The sequence below is a fragment of the Saccopteryx bilineata genome, chromosome 8 (genome assembly GCF_036850765.1).
Source record: "Saccopteryx bilineata isolate mSacBil1 chromosome 8, mSacBil1_pri_phased_curated, whole genome shotgun sequence".
Classification (NCBI taxonomy): domain Eukaryota; kingdom Metazoa; phylum Chordata; class Mammalia; order Chiroptera; family Emballonuridae; genus Saccopteryx; species Saccopteryx bilineata.
In genome coordinates this window covers 53422685-53437536 of record NC_089497.1, presented here as the reverse complement: position 1 = coordinate 53437536, position 14852 = coordinate 53422685, and the positions used below count along the sequence as shown (strand labels likewise).

Here is a 14852-nt window from a genome sequence, read left to right as displayed (position 1 = left end):
TGGACTTGATCACTTTTGCACATCCCCTCCTCCCCAGCAGGGCAAGACTGAGCTCACACCTGGGCCTCAGTTCTGGCCAGCCAGCTTCTATCCTTGCCGACAGAACCGCACTTCCGCGTCCCACTGCCACCTGCCCTCGGGCGAGCCTTTAGCCCTGGGGGTGGGGGCACCACAGCTCAGACCCTAACACTCACTACTGTATTCCCGAAAGCTCCCTCCTTCTAAGTGACAGTGCTCTGAGTGCTGCGGGAGAGCTTGTTTTGCTGGTGTCCTGCTTCCCTTTGCTGGTATTGCTGTTTCCAGGGGAAATATTCACTTCAGATTTGGGGAGTTACTCGTCCCAGAGGTTAGGGTGGCTGTCTCTCAAAATGTTTCTCCCTGTGCCTTCTAGATTACGCTCTCTTCCTGCTACTCCAGTCCTCTCCTCTCTCCCCGTCCCCCGGGTGAGTAGTTTTGAGAGAGGTTTTCTGCACGGTCCCTTTAAGAAGAATTCTGGGTCTAAGAAATCAGTATCTTTCTCACAAACTGTATCTTGTCTTGTTTCCAGCTAAATACTGTCCATAGGCCTCTTCTAGGCTCTGGGACTGCAGGCTGGGGCTTTGTTCCTGGGGCTCAGAACCTTCCCCTCTCTGCTAAACTCACTTCCTGCCACGCGAGTCTCTCCCAGCTTCCGTTTGTTCTGGGAGGTTTGGCAGCCCTCTCTGCGTTTCCGCTTTTCCTACCAGTCTCAGTGTGGCTTCTTCAGTGTTCCATGGTTGAAGAGTCCTCTTAGTTTAGTCCAAAGTTGGTTTTTCCAGATGATGGTTCTTAAAATTAGTTTGTAATCCACTTTGGTTCTGGGAGGTGGAAGTTGGTACGTCCGCCTACTCCATCACCATCTTGTCTCCTCCCAGATCTAGTAGTTTTATGACTGAAACTTTAGGGTTTTCTATATACAGTGTCATATCATCTGCAAATAACGATAGTTTTACTTCTTCTTTTCCAATTTTTGGATGCCTTTTATTTCTGCTTCTTGTCTGATTGCTGTAGCTAGGACTTCCAGTACTATGTTGAATAAGAGTGGTGAGCCTTGTCTGGTTGTCTCAGTGGTAGAGTGTCAGCCTGGCATGCAGGAGTCCTGGGTTCAATTCCCGGCCAAGGCACACAGGAGAAGCACCCATCTGCTTCACCCTTCCCCCTCTCCTTCCTCTGTGTCTCTCTCTTCCCTTCCCACAGCCAAGGCTCCATTGGAGCAAAGTTGGCCCAGACGCTGAGGATGGCTCTGTGGCCTCTGCCTCAGGCACTAGAACGGCTTTGGTTGCAACAGAGCAATGCCCAAATGGGCAGAGCATCGCCCCCTGGTGAGCATGCCAGGTGGATCCTGGTCAGGCGCATGCGGGAGTCTGTCTGACTGCCTCCCCGTTTCCAACTTCAGAAAAATACAAAAAAAAAAAAAAAAAAGAATAGTGAAAGAGGGCACCCCTGCCTTGTTCCTGGTTTAGGAGAATTGCTTTTAATTTTTGTTTATTAATTATAATGTTGGCTGTGGGTTTGTTATAGATGGCCTTTATCATGTTGAGTTATGTTGCCTGTATTCTCACTCTGCTAAGAGTTTTGATCATAAATGGGTGCTCGATTTTATCAAATGCTTTTTCTGCATCTTTTGAAATTATCATATGTTTTTACTCCTTTCTTTTGTTTATGTGGTGAATCACATTAATTGATTTATGAATGTTGTACCATCCTTTCCTCCCCAGAATAAATCCCACTTGATCATGATGTATGATTTTTTTCATGTATTGCTGGATCCTGTTTGCTAATATTTTGTTGAGGATTTTAGCATCTAAATTCATCAGGGATATTTATTAGCCTATAATTTTCTTTCTTTGTGTTGTCTTTGCCTGGTTTTGGAATCAGAATTATGCTCGCCGCATAAAAGGAAATTGGAAGTATTCCTTCCTCCTGAATTTTTTGAAATAGCTTGAGATGGATAGGAGTTAGTTCTTCTTTGAATGTTTGGTAAAATTCACCAGTGAAGCCATCGGGCCCAGGAGTTTTGTTTTTTGGGAGCTTTTTGATAACTGTTTCAATTGCTTTTGTTGTAATCTGTCTGTTTAGGTGTTCTGATTCTTCCAGATTGATTTTTGGAAGATGATATGTTTCAAGGAATTTGTCCATTTCACCTAGGTTAATTTTTTGGCATACACTTCTTTATAGTATTTTCTTACAATATTTTGTATTTCTGTTGTGTCGGTTGTTATTTCTCCACTCTGATTTCTCTTCTTTTTTTTTTTTGTATTTTTCCTAAGTTGGAAACAGGGAGGCAGTCAGACAGACTCCCGCATGCGCCTGACTGGGATCCACCTGGGGGCGATGCTTCGCCCATTTTGGGGCATTGCTCTGCCACAATCAGAGCCATTCTAGTGCCTGAGGCAGAGGCCACAGAGCCATCCTCAGCGCCCAGAGAAACCTTGCTCCAATGGAGCCTTGGCCACGGGAGGGGAAAAGAGAGACATAGAGGAAGGAGAGTGGGAGGGGTGGAGAAGCAGATGGGCACTTCTCCAGTGTGCCCTGGCTGGGAATCGAACCTGGGACTCCTGAATGCCAGGCCAACGCTCTACCACTGAGCCAACCAGCCAGGGCCTCCACTCTCGTTTCTAATTTTATTTATTTGAATCCTCTCTCTTCTTTTCTTGGTGAGTCTGGTTAAAGGTTCATCAATCTTGTTTACCCTTTCAAAGAACCAGCTCTTGGTTTTACTGATCCTCTGTATTGTTTCTTTAGCTTCTATGTCATTTATTTCTGCTCTGATCTTTATTATTTCCTTCCTTCTACTACCTCTGGGCCTTACTTGCTGTTCTTTTTCTAGTTCTTTTATATGAAGGGTTACGTTGTTTATTTGAGCTTTTTCAAGCTTTTTTTTTTTTTGTATTTTTTTTTTTTGTATTTTTCTGAAGCTGGAAACAGGGAGAGACAGTCAGACAGACTCCCGCATGCACCTGACCGGGATCCACCCGGCACGCCCACCAGGGGCGATGCTCTGCCCACCAGGGGGTGATGCTCTGCCCCTCCAGGGCGTCGCTCTGCCATGACCAGAGCCACTCTAGCACCTGGGGCAGAGGCCAAGGAGCCATCCCCAGTGCCCGGGCCATCTTTGCTCCAATGGAGCCTTGGCTGCAGGAGGGGAAGAGAGAGACAGAGAGGAAGGAGGGGGAGGGGGTGGAGAAGCGAATGGGCACTTCTCCTATGTGCCCTGGCCGTGAATCAAACCCAGGTCTCCTGCACGCCGGGCCGATGCTCTACTGCTGAGCCAACAGGCCAGGGCCTTTTTTCAAGCTTCTTAAGAAATGCCTGTAATGCTATGAACTTCCCTCTCAGGACTGCTTTTGCTGTGTTCCATAAATGTTGAATTTTTGTTTGCTCATTATCATTTGTTTCTAGGAATTTTTTAATTTCTTCTTTGATCTCATTGTTAACCCATTCGTTATTTAATAACATGCTTTTTAGTTTCCATGTGTTTGAGTATTTTTCAGTTTTTCTGTTGTGGTTGATTTCTAGTTTCATGCCATTTTGATCAGAGAAAATGCTCAATATGATTTCAATCTTCTTAAATTTGTTGAGACCGCTTTTGTGTCCTAACATGCGGTCTATCCTAGAGAATGTACCATGAGCACTTGAAAAGAATGTATATTCTGCTGCCTTAGGGTGAAATGTTCTAAAGATATCTATTAAATCAAGCTGATTTAGCGTGTCCTTTAAGTCTGCTGTTTCTTTGTTAATTTTCTTTCTTGAGGATCTATCTAGTGATGTTAGCGGGGTATTGAAATCTCCTACTATTATAGTACTGCTGTTGATCTCACCCTTTATATCCATCAAAGTCTGCTTTATATATTTAGGTTCCCCTATATTAGGTGTGTAGATATTTATGATGGTTATATCTTCCTGTTGGATTGTTCTCTTTATCATTATGTACTGACCTTCTTTATCTCTTACTATAGTCTTTGTTTTAAAGTCCATTTTGTATGATATAAGTATTGCTACCCCAGCTTTTTATTCATTTCTATTTGCGTGAAATAGTTTTTTCCATCCTTTTATCTTCAGTCTATGTGCATCTTTTGTTTTAAGGTGTGTCTCTCGTAGACAGCATATGTATGGGTCCTGTTTTCTTATACAAGCAGCTACTCTATGTCTTTTGATTAGATCATTTAATCCATTTACTTTTAAGGTTATTATTGATATGTAGTTGTTTATTGCCATTTTATTCTTTAAAACTGTATTCCTCTTTTGGTATATTCTTTTCCCACTTTGATTTGTTTACAACAGGCCCCTTAACATTTCCTGCTGCATTGGTTTGGTTGTAATGAATTCCTTGAGGTTTTTTTTTTTTTTTTTTTTTTGGTCTGTAAAGCTTTTTATTTCTCCTTCAATTTTAAACTATAGCCTTGCTGGATAAAGTAGTCTTGGTTGTAGGCTCTTGTTCTGCATTACTTTGAATATTTCTTGCCATTCTCTTCTGGCCTCAAGTGTTTCTGTTGAGAAGTCGAATGTCATCCTTATGGGGGCTCCTTTGTAGATGATAATCTTTTTTTTCTCTAGTAGCTTTTAATATTTTCTCTTTATCACTTATCTTTGGTATTTTAATTATGATGTGTCTTGGTGTAGGTCTTTTTGGGTTTCTCTTTAATGGAGTTCTCTGTGCTTCTTGAACTTGTGAGACCCTTCCCTGCATCATTTTAGGGAAGTTTTTAGCTATGATTTGTTTCTATCCCTTGTTCTTTCTCTTCTTCTTCAGGAACCCTTATGATGCAGATGTTATTTCTCCTTCATGTCACAGAGCTCTCTCAGAGTTTCCTCAGACTTTTTGAGTCTCTTTTCTTTTTTCTGCTCTGCTTTTGTGCCTTTGTTCATTTTGTCCTCCAACTCACTGATTCAATTCTCAGCTTCATCCAATCCTGATTTTAATTCCTTCCATTGTGATCTTCATTTCTGATTGTATTTGTCACCTCCAACTGATTCTTTTTTAATATTTCAATGTCTTTTTTTATATTTGCTATCTCTTTATTTAAGTGTTCGTAATGACCATCCATTGTTGTTCTAAGATCCCTAAGCATCCTAACAATCATTATTCTAAACTTTGCATCTGGCAGTTTGGTTATTTCCATACCACTCAGTTCCTTTTCTGGAGATTTCTCTTGTGGTTTCATTTGGATTGCACTTCTCTGTCTTCTCATTATGTCTGTGTGTTTGGGTGTGTTGTTTGTAGGGCTGGGTGAGTCTAGGTTTGGTGTTGTCTGCTTCCAATTTTTAGTTGTGTTATTTCTAGGTCTTCTTGGGTTGGCATCAGCTGTTATTTGTAATCCACTTTCGGATTTGGGCTGCTTTGTAGCCTTGATTTATTTGTTTTCTTCTCACTTGTAGTCTTGTTTACTGATCTCAGCAGGGGGCTTATTTGAAACTGTGTCCAGGAATGCAGTGGGTGTAACCTGAGACTCTGAAGGCCTTATCTGCCAGTTACTCTCTCTGGGGGTGGGGTGCTTTCTCTGCTTCAGTAGGGGGAGGTGTATCTCAGATCTTCATGGAGACCTGAGTTAATGCCCCTCCTCCCCACTTCTTGTTTTCAGCTGTGTCTTGTTTCACTGATTGGAGCTGGAGAGATGTCTGGAGATGTATGATTTGGAAGCACTTTAGTCTTGTGTTATGTGGAAGGATCAATCCCTCCCCCAGCTATGGCCAGCTCCAGCACTGGATGAGTCAGCTTCTCAGGTCCTCCCATGCATTTCTGTGCCAGCCACCCTCTGTCTCTCTCTCTCCCCCCTTTCCTTTTGGAAGATAAGCCAGCCCTTTCAACACATCTTGTTCCCAGGTCCCCAGGCAAGTGGTTGTGGAGTGATATTTACTACTCTTTTCTTTGGAATGAGAGCCCTTCTGGGCTGTCAGCCTCACACCCTCTTTGTTCCTGTAAGCAGGGTAGACTCACCACTCCTCGGTGCTCCCTACCAGGCTCAGTGTGTCTTCTTCTTTGCTCCTTGGTTTTTGAGAGATGGTCTTGTAGTCCAGAGTTGGTTTTTCATGCTGATTGTTCCTAAATTAATTTGTAATCCAGCTTGGTGGTGTGAGCTGGGAGTCTGTGCATCTGCCTACTCCACTGCCATCTTCAGGTCGATCACCCTCTGCTGCAACTTTCATCATAAGCATTTCCTTAGAGAGGGGCAGAGGAGAAGCCATTTTTGTCTTTGTTGTTTTTTATGGTACCATTATTATAATGAATAAATACTGCCCTCCAGAGAGGAGAAAGAAATGCAGCTGAGGGCAGGTGAGCTGCCGCTCAGCACTGTCCCACTTCTGTAGAAACAGACCCAACGACTGGGGAAATCACAGAAGGGAAGATAAAAAAAAGGAATTTTTTCAAAGTCGCATAAGGTTACAATTTTATTCATACCACATTTGAATATGTTTGTGGGGTCAGGGAAGTTATTTTATTTTATCTGCAGTTAATTCTGATTTTCCTGACCTACCTTACCCACAAAGAGTAGACTAAGAAAATAAGTAGATTCAGTCCAGTTCAGGAGTTTTCATATGATGCAGTAACTGAAACAGCTGTAAGGTAAATTGTCCAGTCTCTCAGGTTTCTCCTCACCACTCCTCTCTTTAAGAGAGCGGCTGAAAATTGGCAGTTAGTAAATGGTCACAGGGATGTCAAGTACAGCACAAGGAATATAGTCAATAATATTGCAATAACTGTGTATGGTATTGGGGGGGTCCTAGACTTATCAAGGGGTTCACTCCACAAGTTATATAAATGTCTAACTACTATGTTGTGTTCCTAAAACTAATATAATATTGAATGTCAACTGATATTGAAAAAATTTTTTTCATTAATGTACTAAAAAAAAAAAGATGGCAGTTGAGTATATTAGGAAAGGGCTGACTTTGGGACTCTAGAACACGCAAGTGAAAGGTTTCTCACACCCCTGGGTCATCTCTGGCACCTCAGATCTGTCTTGAGGTAAATAATGGCCTTTGTGTTTCCTAGCTATTTGCAACTTAAGTCTTCAGTCTCTCCTCTCTCAGTCCCCCCACCAGCTCATCTGCACTCCTTTTTTTTTTTTTGTGAGCGAGATAGAGAGAAGGGACGGGCTTCAAGTCAGCAACTTTTGGGCTCAAGCCAGTGACCATGTGGTCATGTCTATGATCCCACGCTCAAGCTAGCAATCCTGCACTCAAGCTGGTGAGCTCACACTCAAGCCCAGGACTTCAGGGTTTCAAACCTAGGTCCTCAGGTTTCAGTTCGACACTCTATCCACTGCTCCACCACCTGGTCAGACAGAATTATAGCATCTTTATAGCACCTGCTGCTTCTTTCTCCCAGTTCATCACTTAGGACTAACTTTTCCCTGCTCCCTGGAGAGTGTGCAAGGAGGATCTACACATCATCTGTTTTAGCAGACTCCCAAGATATACAGCGTGTCTGTAAAGTCATGGTGCACTTTTGACTGGTCACAGGAAAGCAACAAAAGATGATAGAAATGTGAAATCTGCACCAAATAAAAGGAAAACCCTCCCAGTTTCTGTAGGATGATGTGGCAGCATGTGCGCATGCGCAGGTGATGACATAACACCGTGAATACAGTGGAGCAGCCCTCGGCCATGCCAGTCGAGATGTGGACAGTACAGAGGAAAGTTCAGTGTGTTCTGTGGCTCGCTAAATTTGAATCTGTGACCAATGTGCAACGTGAATATCAGCATGTTTATAACAAAGCTCCACCACATAGGAAATAACATTACTCGGTAGGATAAGCAGTTGAAAGAAACTGGCAGTTTGGTGGAGAAACCCCGTTCTGGTAGGCCATCAGTCAGTGATGAGTCTGTAGAGGCTATACGAGATTGCTACCTAAGGAGCCCTAAAAAATCTGTACATGAGCCCATATAGAACTGCACTGAATAGGTATGAAACTGGGAGAGTTTTCCTTTTATTTGGTGCAGATTTCACATTGCTATCGTCTTTTGTTGCTTTCCTGTGACCGGTCAAAAGTGCACCATGACTTTACGGTCACACTGTATATGCTGATCTGTCTTTGCTAATTCAGAGCTAAACGATCCTTTCTTTGAATCACTTCTTTCCTTTCTCCCATCATTTCACAACTCTTTTAGTTGTGAAATTTACTGAAAGGATGGGTTTATTTAAAGACAAAAATAAGTAAAGCCTCAGTTCCGAACGTGATCCTTTAAATGTTCAAGTTTCATTGTAAGAAATGTTTGCTCCTGCAGCAACCCTTCCATTAAAATTTGTGGCATTCATCATCTACTAATTTTTCCCAGTAATGACAAGGTTAGTGTTATGTCATATAAAGTACTTGCTGGTTCTGATTATATGTTTTAGAAGAACTAGGTTTATTGTGATGTTCAGTGTCACTTTTCTTGAATCTGGGACTCTTCTCTTCCCAGGCACATTATCCTTCTCCTAGTCCCTTCTTTCTACTCGGTCACTTCCTGTGGCATTTGCTCCAAGTATCTCGCTAGACTAATCACCTCATCCCTTTGGAGATAAGATTGGAGAACAATAAGGATAATAACTCATTTTAATTTTGTAGAATGAAAATCAAATTCTCCTCGGGTAAGCTTGTTCTGATTAAAATAACAAATATTTTAAAGTATTCAGCAGTTTATAAACTTAATTCTTTGAGAGAAGCTCTCCAACAAAGAAATGGGGAAAAAAAACAACCCAGTAGATAAAAAATTCTCGATTAAATTAAACAACATTTGGGTATAAAAAATTCAGACTTTTTCCTGGCCGGTTGGCTCAGCGGTAGAGCGTCGGCCTGGCATGCGGGGGACCCGGGTTCGATTCCCGGCCAGGGCACATAGGAGAAGCGCCCATTTGCTTCTCCCTCCCCCACCCCCTCCTTCCTCTCTGTCTCTCTCTTCCCCTCCCGCAGCCAAGGCTCCATTGGAGCAAAGATGGCCCAGGCGCTGGGGATGGCTCCTTGGCCTCTGCCCCAGGCGCTAGAGTGGCTCTGGTCACGGCAGAGCGATGCCCCGGAGGGGCAGAGCATTGCCCCCTGGTGGGCGTGCCGGGTGGATCCCGGTCGGGTGCATGCGGGAGTCTGTCTGACTGTCTCTCCCCGTTTCCAGCTTCAGAAAAATACAAAAAAAAAAAAAATTCAGACTTGGCCCTGGCCGGTTGGCTCCAGCAGTAGAGTGTCAGCCCAGTGTGTAAGTCCAGGGTTCGATCCCCGGCCAGGGCACACAGGAGAAGTGCCCATCTGCTTCTCCACCTTTCCCCCTCTCCTTTCTCTCTCTCTCTCTCTCTTACCCTCCCACAGCCAAGGCTCCATTGGAGCAAAGTTGGCCTGAGCACTGAGGTTGGCTCCATGGCCTCTGCCTCAGGTGCTAGAATGGCTCTGATTGCAGCGGAGCAATGCCCCAGAGGAGCTGAGCATCGTCCCCTGGTGGGCGTGCTGGGTGGATCCGGTTGGGCACATGCGGGAGTCTGTCTGACTGATTCCCAACTTCTAACTTTGGAAAAATACAAAAAAAAAAAATCAAACTTGCCAGAATATTATATCATTCCCACTTTATTTTATGAAAGCAAAAAAAAATTTTTTTTCTTTTTTTATCTATACTGATCTTAGGAGTCTAGTCCAGAATAGTGACATCTCTTTGATTTAATCTTATGGCTTTATAGACCATCTCCAAAACTCTCAAGGTAGTATGTGAAGTTTTATCATCTGACCATGATTGTGGACCTGCCCGCATCCCTTTTAGTACCTTCCAGTTTCTCTACAAGTACATTGCTGAAGTGGACGGGGAGATCTCTGCATCACATGTCAGCCGAATGCTGGCCTACATTGAACAGGAAGTGTAAGTAAACTTTTACCAACTGGAGGGGAAAGAATACAAGAAAAATAAATCTACTGAGGTCGCCGGTTCGAAACCTTGGGCTTGCCTGGTCAAGGCACATATGGGAGTTGATGCTTCCTGCTCCTCCCCCTTCTCTCTCTCTCTGTCTATCTCTCTCACTCCTCTCTCTCTAAAAAAAAAAATCAATAAAAGAAAAATAAATCTAGCAAGCCAAGACATACTAAAGTTATTGTATCATATTATACTGCTCTGGGAACCGAGAAATAGTGTGAAGAACAAAAGAGAAGGAAAAGGGGAAGGGAAGAATGGTATAACACAGCAGTTCTTAGTGTTGTCAAGACCAGGAGCACAGCATCAGCTGGGAACCTGCTGGAAATGTAATTTCTCAGACTGTACCCTGAACCTATCCAATCAATAACTTGGCGGGGCAGGGCCCAGGCATCTAGATCAGTGGTCCCCAACATTTTTTGGGCCACGGACTGGTTTAATGTCAGAAAATATTTTCACAGACCGGCCTTTAGGGTGGGACGAATAAATGTATTGTGACTAAGACAAGTGTCAAGAGTGAGTCTTGGATGGATGTAACAGAGGGAATCTGGTCATTTTTAAAAAATAAAACATCGTTCAGACTTAAATATGAATAAAACAGAAAATAATGTGTTATTTATTCTTTCTCTGTGGACCGGTACCAAATGGCCCACAGACTGGTACCGGCCCACAGCCCGGGGGTTGGGGACCACTGATCTAGATGACACTGGCTGGAGCTCAGGTTTCACCAGTGGGGTAGGAATAGAGGAGGAGGTATAGGCAGTCAAGAGTTCAGAGAAAATGGGGGTGATGAGGGCAAGAGCTGTAGTAGAATTCATTCAGGGAGTTTATATATTCTTTCTTATGATTAATTGACTAACCCCAGATATATATTTTCTCCAAACAGAATTGGTCCTGATGGTTTAATCAAGGTGAATGACTTTACCCAAAACCCCAGGGTCCGGCTGGAGTAAAAGCACAATTCTGGAATTTTAAAGAAGATACAGAGATGACTGTGATTCACAATAACTGAACTCCACACACCATCCACTGTCTGTTTTCTTGTACAACTGGTACACACTAATAAACAGTTAGGCAAACATACGAAGTCAGAAGTGTGTGGAATTAAGATGTAAAATTGCCCTGCCCGGTTGGCTCAGTGGTAGAGCATCGGCTTGGCGTGTGGAAGTCCTGGGTTTGATGCCCGGCTAGGGCACACAGGAGAAGCGCCCATCTGCTTCTCCACCCTTCTCCTCTCCTTTCTCTCTATCTCTCTCTTCCCCTTCCACAGCCAGGGCTCCACTGGAGCAGGGTTGGCTGGGGCGTTAGGACAGCTCTATGGCCTCCACCTTAGGCACTAGAATGACTCTGGTTGCAACGGAGCAACGCCCCAGATGGGCAGAGCGTCACCCCCTGGTGGGCATGCTGGGTGGATCCCAGTCGAGCACATGTGGGAGTCTGTCTGACTGCCTCCCCATGGAGAAATAAAAAAAAAGATGTAAGATTATTGGAACAAAAAACAGTAACAGAAGATTAGTATTCTTCCCACATGGACACTAAGTAAAAGTGGCTGAGCAAGCATGGCTAGAAAATGCACCTTGGCTCTGGACTGTTGGATCAGTGGTAGAGCACCCCCTGGCGTGTGGATATTCCAGATTGGATTCCAGGTCAGGGCACACAGGAGAAGCACCCATCTGCTTCTCCACCCCACTCCCTCTCACTTCTCTCTCTTTCCCTCCTGCAGCCATGGCTTGATTGGAGCAAATTGGCCTCAGGCGCTGAGGATGGCTCTATGGTCTGGGCCACAGGCACTAAGAAGAGCTTGGTTGCTGAGCAACAGAGCAAGCCCCATATGGGCAGAGTAGCATTGCCCCCTAGCTTGCAGGGTGGATCCAAGTTGGGAGGCATGCTGGAGTCTGTCTCTACCTCCCCTCCTCTCACTGAATGCAAAAAACAAAATGCATCTCAAGTCAAAACCGGACTGTCAAATTCCTTCCCCTTCCCTTCCCTTTGCTTAGAATTCCAATAGCTGAAATGGGTCAATAGTTAAAATCACCAATTTCTGAAGGGCAGATCATGTTATAATCATAAACTACTACTTCTGGGGTTTACAAAATAACGGAGAGAATGTTGAGGATGTTTCTCTCTGTATAGTTCACAAGGACTAGAATGTGGATTCACTTCCACTGGCTTTTAGGTCCTTATATTCCTTTATGCGGGCATCAGACTTGTCAAGCACACGTTGGCAGACATTCAGGAGCTCATTCAGGCCTCTGAAATGGCTCAGCAGCTGGAAGAGCACCTCGAGTCTGAATGCTTAGGTTAATTGTATTCTCTGAAGGATGGGTTATAGCGTAACCCAAAATTCCACTTCCGGGTTCTTCACAATCATATAAGGAAGAGAATTTTCTAGGTCATGTTCCTCCTCCTGCAAAACAAGTGTCACACAGTGTCTACCTGTTCCAGCTGCCTGAACCATTTCCAGGGCTGTTTTCCTCTCGCCTTCAGCCATTGAGGTCTTCAATTCAGAGAATTTCCTTCACACATATATTTTTATTAAAAAAAAAGATAGTCCCCTTCCATTCCGGGGCGGGATGGGGGTGGGGATGAGCTTCTGGGATCCTCAGGCGGTGCTGGTGGCGGGATGCTCCGCCCCATATCGCGCAGCAGGTGAACAAAGCTGGAAGGAAGGAAACGCAGCCCCAGACTGTCAGATTTTGAAAGGTAGAATGTTCACCAGGCACAGTTTTGATATTTTGTAATTGTTAGGTATAACTCAAATGAGCATCTTTTACATGGTCAATCCATGTTTTTACCAGTTTATTTCTCCATTTGTTGATACGATTCTAGTCATTTATTCATTCACTCACTCACCAACTGAGGTGGACTATATGGCAGGGATAGAATTGCCAGATAAAATACAGGATACCGGTTATATTTGAATTTTGGATGAACAATATTTTCATTCTCCTCCCCCCATCATATGCTGGCTTCTTGGCATGTGCAAATAAATCATGTCTGATTTCTGCCCTCATGGAACTCACAGTTTAACACTAAGACATCAACTTAAATCACTTCATTGCAAATGGCCCTGTGAGGTACTAATGAAGTGTTTCAGAGGTCAGTATTAAAGTGCCAATGTCAACAGATTTTTCTGACACCATATCCAGATGTAATGGGACCCTCTTGGGGAAATACCCTATATGAGTTTAAGATCAGCTGACAAGGTAACAGAAAGGTTTTTCTTTCTCCCACGAAACAGATGAGATTAATAGGACTTGTGGTTGTCGTTCTTAAGGCCAGGTGAGCCAATGTTGCTGGGTCCCTTCTATCTGTAATACTATCACCTCTTAAAAGTCGGGGTTTTTTTTGTATAAATATCATGCTACCTTGCTTTTTTATACATATATTTCTCTTCTGAATTAGGGAGAAATTTGTCTATTAGTGTCTAAATTAGTAAAAGAAGATTGTGACAGGATATCACCGTTGGCCCTTGATTCTGAGCTGGCATAAAACAACAAAAGGAGCTGAAACATCTTTATTATATGTGGCTTAAGTGTCTGTTTGTCACCAATAGCTTATTGGTTGCTTGCATAACTGTACTAGCCAATGGGGTGAAGTTGCCACGGCTGAATGCATATTGAGCGGGTCAGGGGGAAGGTGAACATTTGTTTGCATTGGCAATCATCTGCTTTTGAAACAATTTAAGGCTGAACGCAAATTGAGCGTGTCGGGGAAGGTGAACATTTGTCTGCATTGGCAATCATCTGTTTTACATAAAAACTACGTCTTAACGTAATTTCTTTTAAGAATGCCTCCTAGAAGCCTGACCAGGCGGTGGCGCAGTGGATAGAGCGTTGGACTGGGATGCAGAAGAATGCCTCCTAGAAAATACAGCACTGAAGAGGAGAGAAAAGGAGCTAAAGCTGCACAAAAACAGCTTTCTCGACAAAAAGAAACCACTGAGCAGAGAAAGACAAGGCTTGCTTCAGTCGCAGAGCAAATGCGTCTTTCTCGGCAAAATGAGACTGATGAGCATAGAGAAACAAGGCTTGCCTCAGATGCAAGACAAAAAAGCCTGTCTTGACAAAATGAGTCCCTTGAACAAAGGCAGGAGAGAAATGCAAAAAAATGACAGAGTAATGCTGACCGAAATGCAAAAAGGATTAAAACAGTTTCAAATGGAGAAACTTTAATTTTTGAGCATTCCTCTGGTGACATGAATATTAAATGTGAACACTGTCAGTTCTTAAACTTCAATTTAGAAACTAATCAATTTGACCCTGCCAAGAAAGGATTTTCTCAGTGTTGCAAGTACGGAAACATTGTAGTTCCACTAATTGAGAATTATCCACCACTGGCTCCTCTAAAGGTGAAATACATGTCATTCCAAGAATTGATTTGGCTCCATCTCAAACAGGGTTGCCGTTTCAATTGAGACGTAGACAATTTCCTGTAAAACTTGCCTTTGCTATGACCATCAATAAGTCTCAGGGCCAAACGCTTAAGCGTGTTGGCATTTTTTTACCTGAGCCTGCATTTGCACACGTCAACTTTATGTTGCCTGTTCAAGAGTTCGTGAAAGAACGAACATAAAATTAAAAATAATTGATGGTCCTCTGCAAGGCGAGCTTAAAAATGATGGAAAGATCTACACAAGAAATGTTGTGTACAAAGAGATCTTTGACATGTGAATTAACATTTTATTATTTAAATCACCTTTATTTATTGAGCTAGCGGTGGCTCTTAAGAAATGTACCACCAGTGGTTTCCTTCATTGCACTCTACTTTAAGCAATTAAGCAAGTAGAAGAGGGAAACCCTGTGGGGCACTAAGCAAAGGGGCGTCCTCACCACCTGCCCTGCGTAATTCAGTTTGAATTAGCAGACACCTTTGCACAAATCATTTTAATTACAATTTATAATATCTAGAACAGCGGTCATTTCGTATGACCACCGGGCTTTCTAGTATTCTATAACCATGGT

At 43.3% G+C, this 14852-nt stretch overlaps 1 protein-coding gene across 1 annotated transcript in view; it reads left to right on the top strand.

Annotated features, from left to right (window-relative positions):
* ROPN1 (rhophilin associated tail protein 1) overlaps window positions 1-10855 on the top strand; it is a 44162-nt gene extending 33307 nt beyond the window's left edge. The window contains exons 5-6 of the mRNA XM_066241494.1: window positions 9665-9840; window positions 10775-10855. Of these exons, the coding sequence (XP_066097591.1) occupies window positions 9665-9840; window positions 10775-10841 (243 nt within the window). The 3' untranslated portion in view covers window positions 10842-10855. The remainder of the gene's footprint in view (window positions 1-9664; window positions 9841-10774) is intronic.
* The last annotated feature ends 3997 nt before the right edge of the window (window positions 10856-14852 follow it).